At 49.8% G+C, this 20,397-nt stretch overlaps 1 protein-coding gene across 2 annotated transcripts; it reads right to left on the reverse strand.

The window, feature by feature from the left end:
- Positions 1 to 3,169: 3,169 nt before the first annotated feature.
- On the reverse strand, positions 3,170 to 18,358 carry LOC120386625 (ficolin-1-like). Of its 2 annotated transcripts, none has more exons than XM_039506088.1 (11): positions 18,195 to 18,358; positions 17,828 to 17,884; positions 14,414 to 14,458; positions 13,697 to 13,732; positions 12,951 to 13,013; positions 11,552 to 11,587; positions 10,099 to 10,131; positions 9,376 to 9,503; positions 5,941 to 6,070; positions 5,065 to 5,199; positions 3,170 to 3,511 (listed from the first exon to the last, which is right to left on the reverse strand). In XM_039506088.1, exons 1-11 carry the CDS (start codon positions 18,277 to 18,279, stop codon positions 3,264 to 3,266), a joined length of 996 nt encoding a protein of 331 aa, XP_039362022.1. In that variant the 5' UTR covers positions 18,280 to 18,358; the 3' UTR covers positions 3,170 to 3,263. The 2 variants fall into 2 exon arrangements, with proteins under 2 accessions (XP_039362022.1, XP_039362021.1); XM_039506087.1 differs by having other exon boundaries at positions 14,414 to 14,467.
- Between the last annotated feature and the right edge of the window lie 2,039 nt (positions 18,359 to 20,397).

Here is a 20,397-nt window from a genome sequence, read left to right on the forward strand (position 1 = left end):
AAGCCTGGCCATGCCTTAGGTGAATTAGAGAGGTGGGAAGGCAAAGTGTAACCATGCTAGAAGGAGACACAATTTGTCTGGGTACTGGGGAGTACAAGAGAGGGTAGGTAGATCTGCCAGGAGCACTGTTCCCCGGAGGGGGCATATCAGAGAAGAGCGATGGTGCAAATAGAAAAGTTCTGCAAGGATCTCAGGCTACATCTGCCCAGCCCAGGCCTCGGGCGGCATAACAGGCCATAGTCTCTCCCACTGACGCTGGTATTACTCCCAGGGCTGGATTAAAGCAACCCGGGGCCCTAGACTACCCCGACATGGCCCCCACCAACTTGGATTGCTGGTGGCAGGGCCCTCCTCCCCTTCCAGGGAGTCAGAGACAGTGGCATGGGGCATCCTTTTCCTCCTCAGAAGGGACCTCTTTCCTCTCCAAAGAGACAACGCTGGCAGCAGGAACGTCCCCTCCCCCGGTACCTAGTCCAGAAGCAGGGGTTTAATCTGCAGTCGTCATGGAGGGGGTGGTTGGCCCAAACCCGAGCAGTGCTCTGACTAGGTCACACCACCACTCACTCCAATTTGGCCTGGCCGGCTGCCTCTCATGGTAAATAACAAAACAACATGTTGGGCCTCCTGCCGCGTTTGGGCCTTAGGCACGTGCCTGGTTTGCCAAGGCATTAGTCTGGCCCTGATGACCCCACGGTGACACGCAGCCCCTCCTCGTGTGTAGCTGGGGAGCTGTGCCCCAGGGGCAGAGACACCCCCTTGGGGCCCCTGCCAGCTCCACGGCAGAGCCCTGCACTGTTGACTTCCCCCAGCAGCAGGAGGGAAGGGGAAGGGGAAGCAACTTCACCAGTCACTCTGGCAACCCTCCTCCCTCGACCGAAGGGAGGGGGGGCGGCAACAGCAGCCCCCAGCATCCCGTTCGAGGGCAGAAGACAGCCAGGCAGCCATCAGTGAACAGGGCAGAGCCCCTGGGGCCCAGGAAAGCAGGATGGAGGCTGTGAATAGCCCAGTTTTTCTCACATGAAGAGCCCAGGCAGGGAGAGGCGAGGAAAGGAGGTGTCCCCGCAGCCAGCCAGTGCAGAACTTCCAGGCCCAACAACTGGCCTGTCTGTGACCTCAACCTGCAGAAAAGCCCCAGGAGGGGACAAGCTGCTCCTCCTGCCGGCAACTGGAGACAGCTCCTTTCTCCTGCCACCGCCTGCAGCCTGCTAGTCCCGCAGCAGCCCACACCAGAGCTGGGATTTCGGATCCAGAGACCCAACCTGCCTGCAGCTGAACCCGTGGGCTCCAAGCTTTAAAGACTGGCAGCACCATTTCAGCAGGGAGTTGGTGGTTAGGCCCTCCCAAGCGATCCCCAAGAATCATTCACTAACTATGATTTATGCCCAAGAGCTGCTGGCCTGCACCAATCTCTTGAGCAGTCAGCCGGAGAAGGAACGTGAGTGAGTGCCCTGTGTTATAGTTAGCTAGGCAGTTGGGGTTCAGTCTTGCACCATTAGCACATACTGTAGCTGCAAAACAACTTTCATCTACCTGGATCATCGTGACCTGCATTGTCAATTCCCAGTATAATAAAGTGTGTTTGTAACAGCATCTCCTTATAGGCACAGCCGGCTCCAGGCACCAGCTTAGCAAGCAGGTGGTTGGGGCGGCCACTCTAGAGAGGGGTGGCACATCCAGCTATTCGGCGGCAATTCAGTGGAGGGTCCCTCACTCCCGCTGGCTGCTTGGGGTGGCAAAACCCCTGGAGCCAGCCCTGCTTACAGGCCTGTAACGGGTCCCCACATGCACCACCTGGGTCCTGAGACGTGGGGAACAGTCAGAACATAGGCACGGCCAGCTCCAGGCACCAGCTTAGCAAGCAGGTGCTCGGGCGGCAAAACCCCTGGAGCCGGCCCTGCTTACAGACCTGTAATGGGTCACCACATGCACCACCTGGGTCCTGAGACGTGGGGAACAGTCAGAACTGAGGGGAGGAGACACTTTTGGTCAGGAACATTGGGGACTCTGTGGTCATGTGACATAGTGTATTTGCCAGCATCATCTGTAATAATTAAAAAGCATTAATACCTCAAATCATTTAATATTTTTATTGCTTGTATATTTCTCTTTATTCAAACCCTTACATAAAGTTTTTAGCTTTTTGTTTGCTTATGTGAGTTTGAATTATTGGTGAGTTTAAGTGTGGTAGCCACGGGCTTTGGTCTACACTGCAGAGTTATGGAGACGTAAGGCAGCTTATTTCGCCCTAGCTCTGTGTCTACACTACAATGTTGCTCCCACTGATGTAAGTCGCCTGCCATACCAATTTAATAACACCACCTCCATGAGAGGCATAGTGCTTAGGCCAGTGTAGTTAAGTTGATGCAGTGTCAGTGTAGACACTCCATTGACTGTTCTGGCTGTCAGCCCTGGGGTGGCAGGGTTCTGGCTCTCAATGCCCCACAATGCGCCAGTCGAGGACACGAACCACCACTCCATGGACATCCTTGGGGTATTTGCTATTCGTTACAGGGACAATAAAACTGGCCCTTTAAAATCTCCTTCCCATTGCTCCCTGATTCAGCACAGTATCGACTGTGGTCTCCTCCAGCAGTTTACAGGTGCAGCCAGGGAGCCAGAAAGAGAATAATTTCTGACATATGCCTCCTACGTGGTGGTGTGGCTGGGAGAGGCATCCCTGCTGTCCTACCTTCTAGGGTGTTCTGCTTCACGGCCAGAAGCCACACACCTCCTAGCTCGGCTCCACTGTAACTCCCTTCATCAATTCTGAGCCGCATGCCGCAGTGTTTGTAGCAAAGATTCTGCGCTGTAATAGTGAGAATCTCTTGCTCCTCTGTCAAAAAATCCTCCTCCTCACAGCGCCCAATCCACAGCAGAGCTGCCTTAATGGCCGTGTGAGCACCAACCTTGGAAATACTAAACATTGGAGCAAATCCAGACTTGAGGAGTCACCACACTTTTGCTTCCCACAAACAGACATCGACGGGTGTGCGTGTGTTTGGGAGAAGGGACTAAAGGGGAGCGTGGGGATGATTAAAACAGATCTGCAACGTTCATTCCGGTGAATATTACCAGATGCTTCTTTGTTCAGGGACCAGAGAACAGGAGGCTGAGGGACAACACAAGATCTTTGTCTCCACTACAAAGAACAAATCCCACTCACACAAAGTTTACTGTTGGGGAATAGCTTTATTTCCAGCAGGAACTTCCAGCTGTGGAATGATTTCTGTGAGACAAGGACATGCAACTGTTCCCTCACCCTGCTAAACAGGCCTGAATTTTATTTCAGAGAGTTTAAGGGAATATCGGTCCCCTTTCCCTGTGCTCCAGAACACACCGTGACGAGGGTTTTCGTGTTCTCCCGGCAAATATCTCCCGTTCAGGTTGGACTGCAGGCAGTCATTGAACCACCAGGCCCCCTCGTAGGACTCAGCACAGTTAACTGAATTCAGACCATTGTTGCGGTCTTTGGTTGAAAACATCATGTTCCTATGGTAGGTTAAGGCATCACCTGTAACAAAGAGATGTAGCTTTCTCCCAAGTTGTAACACAATAATAACTAGCTCTCCTATTGTGTTTTTCATCTCAGCAAACCTCAAAGAGAGTTACGTTATCCTGATTTTATGGATGGGGAAACTGAAGCACAGGGAGGGGAAGTGACTTGTGCAAGGGTCCCAGGAGACCAGAGGCAGAGCCAAGACTAGAACTCTGTTGTCCCAAATCCCAACAGAGTGCTCAATCCACTAGTCCACACTGCCTCCCTCCCTGTAGTTCAGTCTACCAAATGCAGGGCCTGGCCTTCCAGTGTGGGGATTGCTCACTCCCCTTGTGGGCACCCCCAACCCCTCACAGTGCAGGGGGGAGGCTGCTGTTCCACTCTGGAGGCCTCTCAGGAAGGGGGAGGAAGAGGAAACTTTTTACAACAGTGCTCCAAGAATGACCCCTTCAGTCTTGTTTACACTGGGGATTTATGCTCAAATATCTGGACACCCAAAAACTAGGTAGGGTCAGAACCAGGATGGCACAAATCACAAAACTTTGGCTTCAAATCCAAATGTTCCCCAAGTTCAGGCAGTTTGGATCAGGGATTTTGGTTCATCCCTTTATAGAGATGAGTCCAGCTACGAAGTCCAGTTCCAAACTACCCGCAAAGTTCTGGTTGTTCAGATCCAAGGGATATTTTTTCGCCACATTTCAAGCCAAAACTGGGCTAAAACTTTCAAACCCCTCTAAAGAGAGGCCTTGTTCCTGAGCTCTCTACTCAGACCTCCTTCACCCAAAATCCCATTGATCTCAGTGTGGCCTGACACTTTGGGCTGGGTGAGGGCCTTGGGATTTGGCCTTGGGGCTGGTGACAGGAGGTGCTAGATGGAAAATATAGAAACCTGAAGCCAGTCTGGGTCCGTGGCTCTTGGCAGAACCCACCACTACAGGTTCAGGTTTGACCCTGGGCCCCAGCAAAGCTAGCACAGCAATGACCATAGGATGTATCTCCTGCTCTGTGGGTTTGATCTAAGAGCACTTCTGTGATTGGTGCCAGTGTCATGGGTCCTCAGTGGTGAAAGAAATTGGGAGCCATGTTCCAAGGGGATGATGTTCCCTCCCTGCCTTCATGGGAGAACTGCTGGGAAGGAGAGAGAGGGGAGGTGCTCATTACCCCACAGGGTAATCAGAGGGATAGATCTGAACAGCTGCTCCATCCTGCTGGGAGAAGAAGAGGAGATGATGCTCTTCCTCTTCCTTTTGGAGAATCCTCATCAAGGCATTTCACTGCCCCCAAATGAACCCAGCTGTCGGAGATTTCAGAGCATGCTCTCAATGAGGACGCCCAGGAATCCTGTTCGTTAACCTACTGGCACATAAGGTGGCATCTTCCCAATAGGGGCCTGGGACAGAGCTTTCAGGTGTTGTCTCTGAACCTGAGTACGTGCTTCTCTAAGTGGCTAAATTCAGATTGTGCAGACAGGGCAGAATTTACTTTGCTGCCTCAGACTTCAGCACATCTCAGTTGAATTTGCTATTCCTTCTTAGCTGTGATCCCAGTAAAACCCAGCCAGCACCTACCTGCCGTGCCATTGAGAAAGTCTCCCAGAATCAGCTTATAGTTCTCAGATTCTCCTAAAATTTGGAATGATTTGTACTTGGCAAAATACTTCTTGGTTTCAAAATCCATGAGGTCAATGCGCAGCTCATTATTTCCTGTTAAAAACAGGAAGAATATCAGCAATTCCGTGTGTTCCACTAACATTTTTCAGCATCTGGGTTTATTACATCATTCATCCACCAGCCTATCCCCATATGCTCAGCCCGGGATGCCTTTAATAACCTAATTTCATGCCCCCATCTCTCCTGTCCATTAGCAAACAGCGCTCACAGCTAACATCTGCGCTCCAGCTAATTGATCAGAATCTATAGCATCCATCTCTCTATGGCCTCGGCCGGTACCAGTCCACTGACAAAGCAGCAAGGGACAATTTCGGCTCCTGTCTTAGCGCTGATGGTTCAACAGATAGTCCTTGTTACAGAACGGTACATCTCCAGATCTGTTCACTTAATGCTCTTTAAGGTGAACCAGCCTTGACCGGAGCTCAAAGAGCTCCAGCATAATCTGGCTCCGAAACTTTTCCTTGCAGGTTTCTGTGGGTCAGGAGCAGCCAGTGGTGAGTCTGGGAGCAGTTTCACTACAGCTGGTGTGTACCAGCATAGTCCAGTAGACAGGATGCACAACTTGGACTTAGATATGGTCCTCATCACGGCTCTTCTAACGACCTCATCTCTGCTTCCCGCAAATCCCCATTCACCAAGTGGGGTTAATGATACTTACCTTCCTTTGAAAAGCACTTTGAGATCTACAGATGAAAAGCACTACATAAAGCTACCATATTATCATCACTCTGTGCCATGTTACCAAGGAAACGGAGGGCATCTGTGATTTCTTACCTTGAGATGTCAGCAGGTGAATGTTGTCGTTCCCCAGCCAGAATTCCATCTGCTGGTTGCCAAAACCTCTCTTGTATGAGTCCCAGTCACGGAAAAAATCCACTGAACCATCTGCCCGTCTCTGGAAAACCTGCCAAGAAATTAAAGAACCTTAGGTGAAAAGATGGTTGCAATAATTTTAGTTATATGTGAATAGCTGCTTAGGTCTTCCATTCTTCAAGGACAAGTTGTCAGCATAATACGCACTATGGTTAATCAGAATATGTGGGAATATCTATGCCCGTGGCTCTCAAACTTTTTTACTGGTGACCACTTTCACATAGCAAGCCTCTGAGTGCGACCCCCTCACCCAAACATTAAAAACACTTTTTAATATATTTAACACCATTATAAATGCTGTTAACAACTCACGAGCCCCCATGTAATAACCTTGCAACCCCCTGAGGGGTCCCGACCCACAGTTTGAGAACCCCTGATCTATGCAAAGAGTTTAAAATGTACACCATAATTTTGACATCCTTGTCATCAGCTGTTTGAGAAAGGAACAGCTGGTGAGAAGGGTGAAACTGAAAGCCTTTCCCATGAACAAATCTTGAGGTCCTTCCTGAGTTTTTACTCAGCCCTTAATAATGGAAAAATCCCATGGAAGAAAATTTGAGTTTGCCCTAATAGAAGCTCAGTAAGGCCCTTAAGATTTGCTCCAATATAATTAAAGTCATTAGCAAGATCCTTCTTAATATAATTAAAAAACCAACCCTCTGAAACACTGCGTTGCTTGTGTTCCTTTCTTACTTTAAAAACTATAGCCATTCGCTAGCAACCCAGGAGCCACAGACCCACTTGGATTCGCAGACAGGCTGCTAGAATTTGCGCTGCAGGATGGTCTCATTCGTAGATTTCAGAGTCACAATCAAAAAAGTATAGAAAATGTTTCAGTTTGTTATGCGCATGGTGCTGTACATCTTGGATGTGTGAGAACAGCTAGACCGCAGAAAACAACAGGTGAATCCATTGCACTGAACACTTTTCAGACTGACCCGTCACTTGCCTTCAATCACACTGAACAAATGTTTAATGCAACCCAGAGTAATTGCTAATATACGTCTCTCTGATCCCATCAGGACTGATCACCCTGAAAGGGGTTGGGCACATGGTAATGATTGAATTGTGATGGATGAGACTGACAGCCCATATAAAACATAGCAGGATATTTAGTTCTGCCATTGGGCTGAAAGGAGGAAAAGTTGTTTGCAGTGTTGTTGTGTCTGCCTTGGTCCCAGGATATTAGAGGTACAAGCTGGGTGAAGCAATCCCTTCATTGGACCAACGTCTGTGGTGAAAGAAACAGTTTTTGAGCTACACAGAGCTCTTCTTCAGGAGGAAAAATGTAATTTGAAATAATCTGAACAAAGGTACCAAGCTAAGTGCAAGCCCATGTCTCAGGCCAGCAAGCAGCAATTCCACTAACGGTCTATTTCAGTGGTCCTCAACCTTCCAGACTACTGGAACCCTTTCAGGAGTCTGATCTGTCTTAAGTCTCACCTCTCTTAAGAATTCCTTGCTTACAAAATCAGACATAAAAATACAAAAGTTTCACAGCCCGCTGTTACTGAAAAAATGCGGACGCCCGAGCTGAAGCATCTAACTTAGCTTTGCGGGGGTCCCAGTGGTGCAGGGCTCCAGGCAATTGCATATTGCTTGTCACCCCTAATGCAGGGCCTGCACTCATGACCCCTGCCTAAACCAAAGGCAGTGGGTGACCTGGCCGTTGGGGGAGACTAGCCCCCACCCCCTCCCCTTGTGTGTGAGGCCCCACCCCTCCCTGTCCCCTTCTGCCCCCTCCCCTGCAGGAACCCAGAGCACCCCTGCTGTGGCCCCCCAGCCCCCCACCCTGGTGCACTGGGTGGCACGATCCGAGTGCTGGCCCGGGCCATGCCAGGCTGTTTGGAGAGGCACAGCCTGCCCCTGCCGATCATACTCGCCGCCCATGCCCTAAACCTTTCCTGTGACCCTCAGAGGGTCACAACCCTCAGGTTGAGAAACACTGATCTAGATGAGTTGGGTGCCCCCTGGAAGACCTCTGTGTACCCCTGGTTGAGAACCTCTGGTCTATTTAGTCCCCTCTTAAATCTGATTTACCATCCATATCACCAAGGAGCACATATAGGTATGAAAGAAATCGGTATCCACGCAGCTTAACTAATTTTGCCAAGTTACAGAACTGGGGCAAAACTGGATCCCCAAACCTCTCTCACACACAAAGGCCTGGACATATTTCTTAACCACAATCCCAAATTGGGTGGGAGATGCAGCATTTCAACTGCTTTTCTGGCTTTGTCCAGCTGTCCCACCATCCTCACAGCCAATCCCTCAATGTCGTGGCAGCCAAGAGGAGTAGACAAGTTCCCTCTGGCTATCACATTGGCTCACCTCTATAATGGTGGTGCCTGCGAGACACGGCATTTAGACTCTTGCTAGCGACATTGTGTCCTGGCCCACCTGGTGACCACCTGTGACCTGTGGTGATGGGAACAGGGAGCTCTGACCAGGTAGCTGCTGTAGAAGGATTTAGGCAGCTTCTTGAGGAGACATTGCTGAGCTGGGAGATGTGGGGTAAGAAGCAAGGGCAAGACAGCCCCACCCCATGTGCAGGGGTGAGGGCCCACCCCCTAGGCTCTCCCCCCACCTATCAGCTCTGCAGTGTGGGACACAGACAGTGCAGGAAGACGTGAGGGGTGTTGAGGACAAGGGAGGGAAAGATGGAAGCTGTGAGAGAAATGAAGGAATATTTAGGGGAATTGGAAGGAGCTCAGGGAAGTTTTTGGGGGAAGGGGATATTGAAAGGCGCACAATGGGGGGACAATGATCTGATTGCATCCCCCATTTCAGGGGCCTGTGTCCCACACTGCAGCAGTGGGAGAGGTGCGGGTTGGCTCTGATCCACAGCAGCCTGTCAGAGATGGGAACTGAATCGAACGTACTGAAAATTACAGCTCTCTCCGGGTCATTGAAACAAGTATTTGAACGTTGCAGTTGACAGAGCCCAAGCTGGCTGCAGGGCTCGGAGCTCTTCTAACTCTGTCTGGACTAGCCAGTGGAAAGCTGATCCGTGGCCTCCACACTCATGGTGGCAAAATCCTGGCCCTGAGATCTGAGCACCTGCCCTCCTCTGGGAGTGGCAGCTACTAGATCTAAGCTGCTAAATAAGCTTAGGGGTTATCTCATGCAGGTCCCCACATCTGTACCCTAAAGTTCAGAGTGGGGGTGACACCTTGACACACATGCTGAACTTCAAGCCTGTGTGTCATCTCATTGGCTCAGACTATACATGTGCAGGTGAAAAACTAGGCAAGAGCTAATTGCCATCCTGAAACACACACACTTGTTCTACGCAAGGGCTCCTGGTGAGGCTCACTACGCTCTAGTCTCACTTACAGTCCATCCCCCTCCATCCGTGGCCATGTCACACAGCACAGTCATGGCAGTGCAGTCCGAAGAGTAAACCGTGTACCAGCCGCTCAGGGTGTTCCCTCTGGCCAACAGCTCCTTGCAGCTCCTCGGGCCTGGACAAGAGGGGCATTTAAAGCAGTAAATTATACTGTGTCTGGATGGTTTTACTGAGGCAAAGGCAACTTCTTATGACAATAAACTGTTCTCAGGCTCAGGCCCTACACTGATTATTTGGGTGTATATCCACACCAGACAAAGCGTAACCGTGTTTTACATACCCAGCATTTTCATGTGTTTGTTACAGAAACCCTGGCTACCACTGAAAAACAATGTCACTACAGTTTAAGTGTCTTTGTGGGAATTAATTTTTCAGCATCACACTGGAAATGCGACCACCACCTTTCCTAAAATAGGCTCCCACGGCCTTTGAAGCTGGATCATCTGTTCTCAGCTGCTGGGCCAAATCCTGCCTGCCTGACTCGGGTGAGTGACTTTGCTGCTGGGAGTATTCTTTTGGGTAAGGGATGCAGGAGTCGGCCCATTGTCATTAGCAGCAGGTGTGTGTAACTGCCCCGCCTCGTCATCCAGTCTCGCTAGCAAGGATAGAACTTCTTCTACCGAAGTGAAGGAAGTTTTCATGCCCCTTGCCTTGTGGGCCTGCCCTGTGAGGTAAGGTCCGTTTCCCCTGCCATTAGAGTAAACACTCACCCTTTTTACACAGCAGGTCCGCCAGCTCCTCCTCTGTGCAGGAAAAGGAACACAAAGGCAGTGAAATGGGAGCACAAGCAAAGCAGTGTGTTGTTTTTCTAAACAGCTGTTCACGCCTGCAGTTCAATAGTTCTGTCTATTTATTTCAGACAAAATGTTTCAGAAGCAAAGAAAGAAAAATGCCAAGTTAGAAAGAGACAGCAGCTTAGCTATAGAAGGAAGTGGACATGTTTAATGGAGATGTTTAAAAAAATGAAGCCAATCATTTAAATAAAAATAAAAATAAAATAAAGAAAAATTAAATTAAAAAATAAAAATAAAAATAAAAATAGTTAAAGAAGACACAGTTAGGGTTTCAACTCTGTTTCTCTCACCTTGATTTGTAAGACAGGAGCAATGAAACAGAGAGAAAGGACTGAGTTTGCCTTAACTGTGTCCTGTTTAACCTGTGTCCATTGCAAACCAGCTGACTAGCTTAGATCTGCCCTGATACGGGCTTGGGGCCCAGTGCTTCCAGGCAATAAGCTCCTTCACCTCCCATTGGCTCCTGTGGGAATAGGGGATGGGTTCAGCATGTGACAGGAGACACAGAGCACCTCACGTGTCGTGCCCTTAAAATTAACAGACAAAACAGTCAACCCAACTGTCAGTCCACATGCAAACAAACTGAGCAAACTGGCTGAGCCAGAGGAGGTCAAACCTTGCTCCCACTGATCTCAATGGCAAAACTTCGACTGACGGCAATGGGAGCAGGATTGAGCCCAGGATGGGAAGATTTGTACAAATCAACGAATTATCTAGTAAAATAAATATTCTCTCTTCAATGCACTGCTATAGGGGAAGTTCATTCACACATCAGTGGTGGCTGAACAGACCCTGCCAGGCTGTGCAATCGGGATAACAGAAACTAGCGTCATGTCTGGCTAATATTCAGAAGAGAATCTGGGTCCTACACCCTGTGACTTAACACCTGAAAATTCTCACTACTTCCTTTTCAGCCTGAGAGCACTGTGTAGCTGGGTGCATGAGCTGAAGTTACTGAATTGGGGCCATGTGTTCCCAGGCTGATGCATGTAGGAAATACAAGACATCATAAGCTACTAATAGACCCTCTCCAGTAGCTCAAGCAGTGAACAGCCAAGCTCCCCTACATGTTATGATGCCTCAGGCTGATTTTCTACTTTAAAAAAGTGCCAGGCAAATGACTAGTATAAAAACAAAGAGACACACAATTTGGGGGAGTGTTGTTTTTGAATCGCTGGAAGAACCATGGACAATAGAAAGTATGAAACCTGGATAAACAACAGAGCCCAGTGGACAAAAAACACAGCTTCAAGCATTTTCCCTTTAAACATTTGCACTTGCCTTGGCATGATATCAGTAAGTGAGAGTGGATTGGGGGGAGAGAGATTGTGGTCCCCAGTTACTCACATTCTTATCCAGAGTCTCTCACCTTTCAGTCCAGAGCTCCCAGGATCACCTTTTGCTCCTGATCACAGAAAAATAATCCGAGATATGGTATTTGTGAGCTCAGTTCTCCTGTACAGGTACTGCCCTGAACTGGGCGCAGCGTGGAGTCCTGCCCTGGTGGAACTCCATGTACGTCAGGGAGGGGCAGTGCCCCAGAGACCTTTAAGAGTCCACTTGCTCATCCACCCATGAAGGTGACACAGCATATGCATAACCTCTGGCCAGTGTGGAGGGGAGGGAAGGACATAGTCCAGCCCACCACCTTTGTACAATGTTAGCACCCCAGAGTCACCCAAGCCTGCAGGGTCCTTGTCCCTCTTGCATGGAAGCCTGAGAGCAGGAAAAGCGGGTTGCACACTTAACGTCCTTCCCTTGCACTTGCACAATTGCCCAGAGGCTGGGCACATCTGGCCCAATGGTGATAGTCACTTTGGAAATAAGAGGTAAGGTAGGGCCAAAGTGAGTAACGTGTAAAGGTGTGTAAGCTATACTGAGTGTAAGGGAGTGTCACACACTCGGGGCTTCGCTACAATAAAACCATTGTACCTGTTTCTAGCAATGGTGCCACTGCCCGTGTAGACACGGCCCAGGCTTTTCATGACACTGTACTAAAAACAGCTAAACCCAGCCCCTCTTACACCATTTCTGGCCCACACGGAGGTGCCCTAATGGAGAATCTCAGGTCTGGGTTTTTACTACATTGGGCCCCACTCTCAGGGAAGGTAAATGAGTGTGAGTCTAAATTGGTGTAAAGGGAGCTGGGAGTTGTGAGTTACACCAATTTAGACTCCCTTATTAGCCTTAGGGTACGTCTATACTTCGATCTAGGGGTGTGATTCCCAGGTCAAGGAGACAGACCCACTAACTCTGATCAAGCTAGTGCACTAAAATAGAACGTAGCTACAGCGGCACGAGTGGCAGGAGCGACCAGCTGCCCTGAGGATGTGCCCATCTCAGACCATGGGCATGTATTCAGGGAGGCTAGCCTCGCCCATCGCATGTGCAGCAGCAGCAGCTGCTCTCTATTATTACCATACTAACACAATCAGAGCTAGCACCTCCTCCAGCTGGGGGCTACACCCCAAACTCAAAGTGTAGCTTCACCCTTACCTAGACTCACCCCTGAATTAGGCTGGTAATCGCACGGATTGGGGGAGTGCTCAGAATCGAGATTCCCTAGTGATCAGTTTTCCTCTTGGTTACCCCAGTACAAACTTGTTGATTTCACAACAGTTATACGCCATTGTAATTGAGAGGAGACCCTACCCCTCTAGGATGCGCATTGGGGAAATGTGCCATTGAAGAAAGATGCAAATGGGTTAAGGATCTCTCCTGCTATTTAATCACATGCTGAATGAACAAAGTTGTTCTCTGCTCTTTACCTCTCGCCCCTGGTGGTCCTGGTGGTCCAGGTCTCCCTGGTTCTCCTGGAGGACCAGGCATTCCTACAAGCACAGGAGTCTCAGAATTAAGATTTGACAGCTGTAAGTAGGGGATGATATTTTAGGGTTGAACAAGGAAGAGGCAGGGGGGAAGGGCAATTTCTACAGGTCGCTCACCAGTCCAGATTTCAAAATTAGGGTTCGATTTTTAACTCCACCCGTTTGGCGATGGCAATAGGAAGTGGGAATAGACCACTACCTTGCCTGGACCTAGCAAAATCTGCCATTTCCTCTGTGTCTACCACATTTGCAAATCAGCCCTCCTGTTCCCGCAGTTCCTCACTGTGCTCTGGGCAGTGCTATGACTCAGGGAGCATTTGCAGCTGGTTGGCAGAGATCACTGGACAAAAAGGCTGAGGATACAGTACTGTGGTGGGATCTGTATGAGGGACTTCTCAGGACAGGGCTCAGAGGAGGCAGAATTAGGGTTGAGTGGCTATGTCATGCAGGAAGTATCAGCTTAGCCTGGTTAATTCCTGGTTTTCATACCTATGTATTTTGTTTTTTCTTCTAATGCTAACTTTCTCGTAAAGGGGTGTGTAAGGGGACATCTGTCTCTCTGTCTATAAGGACTTTATACTGCCACTCATCATCACAGTATCTGAGCACATTCCAGGGCAGATCAATAGCGATAGCAAAGGACGTGCACAGCTCGACAGGGAGGAGCTCTATCCCAAAGCTCTCACCTGCGGCTCCAGGGAAGCCCAAATCTCCTGGTTCTCCTGTTTGAAAAGAAATAATTAAAAGAATGAGCAGTGATAACTTAATTGTGGCTTAGATACCATGGACCTGATTCTGAGCTCTGACCCTGGGGTAAATCAGAAGCAGGTTCAATGAATTTATTTGGGTGTGAGAAAGAATCCAGGCCCCATGGGTGCCACTGCTCCTCCTGGGCACAGGCCGGCACAGGGGACAGCGCAGACACGCCACCTTAGCGGGAGCTCCAGGAGGCACAGTCCCAGCTGGAGACCGTGGGGGACACAGCACAGAGCTACCCTTGAAGAGGACCCAGGAGTTACCCTTCTCAGAGACTGGCCCAATCCACTCACTGGAGGTGCTCAGACATGAAGCTGTCTAGGGCTGTGCACTGGGGGTGAGGCAAAGCCGTGCCTTCACCACTGCTCCACAGCAGTGAGCGGAGCTGGGTAGCTGCAGAGAGGGACACGCTCTGTTACACCAGTACCCGACTGGTTCCAGCTGGAGTGTTCACCAGTGTAAGCGAGAAGAGAACCCACCCCTTTGTGCAGGCACTTTTGGGAAGATCCACGCAGTCTAAAAACCTCCCCTGGATATTTAACTCACAACGTTCCCCTCTGCTCTTTAGTGCTTTCCCTCTTGGCCCAGGATCTCCTGCCATTACAGTGGAGCCTAAAAGCACAAAAGATTCTGAATTAATATTTTACCTTTTACCCCTGGTAATCCTGGAATACCAGGGAACCCTGGAGGACCCCTTGCTCCTACAGACACAAAAGACGCCAAGTTATTATCCTGCATATGACAACAGGGAATTATTTGTTAGGGTTAAAATGAGGATACGGGCCAATTCCTACATGCCTTCCCCAAGGCTAGATTTCAAAATTAGAATTCAATTTCTTCTCTGCCCTGGTCCTCAGATCCCCCACTGACTGTAATGGGGATTTCCCCGGAGCCAGGAATATAGGATCAAGCCCCTTCTCTCAGCTCTTGCAAAACTGGCCAAACGGAAGGCCAATGACAAATGGTTTCAGTGCTGGCTGGTGGTCGGTTTGCAAACAGAAAGCCTTCGTCCGGCCCCTGAGCATTCACTGCCAGAGTCCCAGGAAAGGAGCCATCACAGGAAAGGAGCCATTTCAGGTAGGGTGACCCGATGTTCCATTTTAGTTCTTTTTTAGGCCCTGTCCTGGCCAACCCAACTTTTTTGACAAAACTGGGCATTTGTCCCGTTTGCTCTTGCCAACTGATCATCAGCTGGCAAGAGAAACCGGAGAAATGAACAGCTTTGCCAAAAAAAGTGGGGTGGGACCCCTAGCGGGGCGCAGAGAAACGTGCGGGGGTGGGGGTGGCAATGCTGCCCTGCGCTGAAGGAAGACCTAGGGAGAGCGGCTCAGACGGGTGCCCACGGCGGGCCTGCTTCCTCCATGCCCGAGTTCCCCCCGCCCCAAAAAAGTCGTGATGGCCAGGACAAGGCCTAAAAAAGGACGGTCCCTGACAAAATGGGACACATAGTGGCCTTCAGGGTGGGGGTCTGGGGCCAACCCCACGTTCTGGGGAGGGAAGGGGGACCTCAGGCAGGCCCTGTGTGGGCAGGAGGCAGGGAGGGCTCAGGCTGGATCAGCCAGGGGGTGTCTCATTTTCCCTTTGGGAAAATATGGCCCCCTAATTTCAGGTCTTGACCCCTTCTCCAGAGGGCAACTGCTGGAGTCCTTCTGCCACCCCCAGATGTGTGGAGGAGCAGAGCCAGCAGGATGTCTCAGTGCTGGTGATGGGGAAGAGTCCAGGGAGCCTAGTGGAAAAGGTCACATGGAATCTGGTTGAGGAAAGTGCCAAGGTCCTGCCGGGAGAGGAAGGAGGGTGGCAGGAGGGGGGAAGTTAAAGGAGGGTGGCAAAGATGGTGGAAAAGTGGCAGGAGCTGCTGGTGTGGGGTTGGATAAGAGGAGGGAAGTCAAACTATTTGGCTGCAAAGAAGAGAAAACTGAAGGAATAATGAGTGAATTTGTAGTGAAGGAATTCAGCCTGGTCCCAGAGCTTGTGCCAGAGACGCTCAATCTCATGAGAACTGGGGTGGAGGAGGACGTGTTGGGGGTAACCCAGGGCTGGGAGTTGGCAGGATGGGCCTTGACATGGGAGAGGGGAGCCAAGGAGATGAGGGTGGCGGAAGGAGTGGGGTTAGGGTTGCCAACTTTCTAATCATAGAAAACCAAACATCCTTGCCCCGCCTCTGCCCCGCCCCTTCCCTGAGCCCCACCCCCACTCACTCCAGTTCCCCTCCCTCCGTCACTCATCCTTCCCCACCCTCACTCACTTTCACTGGGCTGGGGCAGGGGGTTAGTGTGTGGGAGGGGGTGAGGGTTCCGGCTGGGGGCACAGATCCAAGGTGGGGCCACAAATAGGGGTTCAGGGTGCATGAGGGGCTCCAGGCTGGGGCAGGAGGTTGGGGTGTGGAAGGGGTGAGGGCTCTGGCTGGGGATGCAGGCTCTGGTTTGGGGGTTGGGGTGGGGGTGCAGGCTCCGTCAGGCAGCGCTTACCTCAGGCAGCCCCCGGTCAGTGGCGCAGTGGTGCTGGCAGGCTCTCCAACCCTGGCTCCGCGCTGCTCCAGGAAGCAGCCAGCGTGCCTGGCTCCTAGGTGCAGGTGCGGCCACACCCAGGCGGCTTTGTGTGGTGTATGCTGCCGGCAGGCACCACCCCAGCAGCTCCCATTGTCCGCAGTTTCCATCCAATGGGAGCCGCGGAACTGGTGCTCAGGGCGGGGGCAGTGCGCGGAGCTTCCTTGATTGCACTTGGGTCCAGGGGCTGCACATGCTGGGCACTTCCAGGGAGGGCAGGGAGCCTGCCTTAGCCCCGCTGGGCCGCTGACTGGGCTTTTAACGACCCGGTCAGCAGTGCTGACCAGACTCGCCAGGATCCCTTTTAACCAGCCGCCTGGCAACCCTAAGTGGGTGGAAGGAATCACTGCACGAGTCACTGGAGGGGAGGGAAGAAAAGGCAAGGAAAGGGGGCTGAGAGTAGAAGAGAATTTGTGGATACCGATGGATTGGAAGTCCCAGAAAGGTCAGGCGGGAGATGCTGATCACCACAAGCAATGCAGAGACCTGAGAGGATGCAGTATGTGGAGGAGACCAGAGTGAGTGGCCATATTGGTGAGAGGAGAGCTGATCCGAGGCTGCAGCTCAGACAAGGGAGTCAGGGAGCCGGACACAACGACATGGAAGATGATGTCACTAAAGATGAAGGGGGAGGATTGTGACATGTGGAAGAGCAGGAGGTAAAGTGAGGAAGGAAGGTGGGTGACAGACTACAGCAATATAGAGCAGGAGGGGAGGTGGTCAGGTGGAGCATTGTTCCAAGGAGGAGAAAGAACGAGAGGGAGGACTGAGGGTGGGAAGTGGTAGAGTCGGGACTGGCACAGACTAATGTCCCACCCCTGTGTTTGCAGGAGGGGAATGGAAGAGGAAAAGGCCACTACAAGGTGTCCATAGAGGCAGAATGGGAGCCATAAACCCAGGTCTCTGTGAGAACCAGGAGACGGGAAGAGTGGGAGAGGAGGCGCTCACCGTTGGCTGTGATGTTTTTAGATGGAACAAGCGTTCCCAAGGCAGCAGAAAGGAGGCCAGGAACAGGTCTGAGGTGAAAGAGGGAGAGGGAGCCCGAGGGGGTGGCGGGAAAGGTGCCAGAGGAGAGGATCGGGATTGAGGCAGGAGCAGGGCTGGAGCAGATGTCTCCAGAGAGGAGAAGGTGGCAGCACGGCAGAAATTGGAGGTGAAATGTGGTTGTGAGAGCATTGACCCCACCACTGGCCATTCTAGTGACCCCAAGGGACTAATTCCCATCAACCCCCCAAACAATCTAACTGCCAATGTTCCATTTCCCATCATCCCTGCCACCCTATCCAATACTGCACTAGCTTTTGTGATCTGCTCTGTACTTCACTGACATTCCCTATCCCCTCCCCCCACACCCAATTCACTATCAGGGCAGAGAAAAGGAAATGGACATGATTTCGGAACATAAATATGATGACACCCAACTTCTCACCACAGGGGAAGAGATCTGTAGGGTGGCCAGAATGTTTCAGGCATCACCATCCAAAGCGGAGTCTCACTCAGCTCTGGGGAACATACCTGGAAGTCCAGGAGGTCCTCGGGGTCCAGGAATTCCACAGCACTCTGACTTCACCCCTGAGTAAAGAAATGAATCAATAAGTGACATTTCCGCGAGTTACAGGAGTAGTAAATAAGCTCAGCAAATCGAGGGCAGATAACACTAAGGCAGCAGCGCCACTGTGGTGACCCTGGTGCAAACTCCATGTTGCACTGGTGCAAGACTTCTGCATTAGTGGCTTACACTGTTGTTACCACACTGAGGTATTTACACTGGTGAGAATTTCCCTATTGAAAACAGGCCCTCAGACCCTACAGATCGCTCTCACCAGCTCTCACCAGCTCTAAATTAGAGCAGGCTGAAAAACAAACCCCACAATTTGTTCACCTCTTTGTGGCTCATCCTCAGCCTTACAAACCGCTGCTGCTAGACAGAGTAAAGCAAGGAGGGTTTGCTGTGCAGCTCTCCCCATGATGCTGGTCTCTGCAACGGCAGCTCTACTAGACTTCTCCTCTTCTCTGAGTTAGCCGTTCACCGCTTGGAGCCTTTTAGAGAGCAAATAAATAAATATTCATGAACTCTCTCCCCTCAACTCTCAGCTCCTCCCACCAATCTGCACCTTCCAGCTGTTTCTGCTGAGTCTGCTCTCTGCATGATTTCTCCACTATCTCCCTTCACAAGGTCTTATGTTGTATTTCTACAGTGCCAAACCACAGTCACTCGCTTCTTTAGTATCCTTGGTTTTCCTCTTTGAGAAAGTGTCACATTCTTCCCTCAAAGCAGCGATTCCCTGATAGGGGATTATCGATTACATTATGCCCAGTAAAAAGTGAACTAATGTGCACCGATCTGGTGGCCCGGGCACTAAAAGCCCCCAAAAGGCAGCTGAGTAACAAATCCACTTTTCATACAGTTCATGCCCCTAGTCAATGGGTCCAATGGAATTTAAAAACAAAACCACTTGGAATTACCTTGTTACCTTCTACCGCAATGTCAGATCTCAAGAGCAGGGGGCTGTAGAAATACTGTGGTCTAAGCCAGGGGATGAGAAACCTTCAGGGCCCAGTGACTCTTGTATTAATTTAGATTGAATAAATGCCCCCCAAAAGTCAAAGGTGGCAGCATGATCGTGTCATTGGTCAACATTAAACTATATTAGACATGGTTTGAGGTTTGGTGTACAGAGACCTTGGTAGCATAACAAACGCACCATTATTTTTTTAACTCTTTATTAAAGATACAGAAAAGAAGGAAAAACAGTTAAAGCATCTGAAATGCAAAGTATTAAATTAGGCTTTCATTTTACCCACATCCCTTGGTTTAAAACAAACAAGGAAGTATTTTTTCACACAATGCAGAGTCAACCTGTGAAACTCTTTGCCAGAGGATGCTGTGAAGGCCAAGACTATAACGGGGACTATAAACACTGCCAAATTAAGTGCAAAAGTGTAATAAGAAAAGCCAAAGAGGAGTTTGAAGAACATCTAGCCAAAAACTCCAAAGGTAATAATAAAATGTTTTTAAGTACATCAGAAGCAGGAAGCCTGCTAACCAACCAGTGGGGCCCCTTGATGATCGAGATACAAAAGAAGCGCTTAAAGATGATAAAGTCATTGCGGAGAAACTAAATGGATTCTTTGCTTCAGTCTTCACGGCTGAGGATGTTAGGGAGATTCCAAAACCTGAGCTGGCTTTTGTAGGTGACAAATCTGAGGAACTGTCACAGATTGAAGTGTCACTAGAGGAGGTTTTGGAATTAATTGATAAACTCAACATTAACAAGTCACCGGGACCAGATGGCATTCACCCAAGAGTTCTGAAAGAACTCAAATGTGAAGTTGCGGAACTATTAACTAAGGTTTGTAACCTGTCCTTTAAATCGGCTTCGGTACCCAATGACTGGAAGTTAGCTAATGTAACGCCAATATTTAAAAAGGTCTCTAGGGGTGATCCCGGCAATTACAGACCAGTAAGTCTAACGTCAGTACCGGGCAAATTAGTCGAAACAATAGTTAAGAATAAAATTGTCAGACACATAGAAAAACAAACTCTTGAGCAATAGTCAACATGGTTTCTGTAAAGGGAAATCGTGTCTTACTAATCTATTAGAGTTCTTTGAAGGGGTCAACAAACATGTGGACAAGGGGGATCCGGTGGACATAGTGTACTTAGATTTCCAGAAAGCCTTTGACAAGGTCCCTCACCAAAGGCTCTTATGTAAATTAAGCTGTCATGGGTAAAAGGGAAGGTCCTTTCATGGATTGAGAACTGGTTAAAAGACAGGGAACAAAGGGTAGGAATGAATGGTAACTTCTCAGAATGGAGAGGGGTAACTAGTGGTGTTCCCCAAGGGTCAGTCCTCGGACCAATCCTATTCAACTTATTCATAAATGATCTGGTGAAAGGGGTAAATAGTGAGGTGGCAAAGTTTGCAGATGATACTAAACTCTCAAGATAGTTAAGACCAAAGCAGACTGTGACGAACTTCAAAAAGATCTCACAAAACTAAGTGGTTGAGCAACAAAATGGCAAATAAAATTTAATGTGGATAAATGTAAAGTAATGCACATTGGAAAAAATAACCCCAACT

The sequence above is a fragment of the Mauremys reevesii genome, linkage group 19 (assembly GCF_016161935.1).
Source record: "Mauremys reevesii isolate NIE-2019 linkage group 19, ASM1616193v1, whole genome shotgun sequence".
Lineage (NCBI taxonomy): Eukaryota > Metazoa > Chordata > Testudines > Geoemydidae > Mauremys > Mauremys reevesii.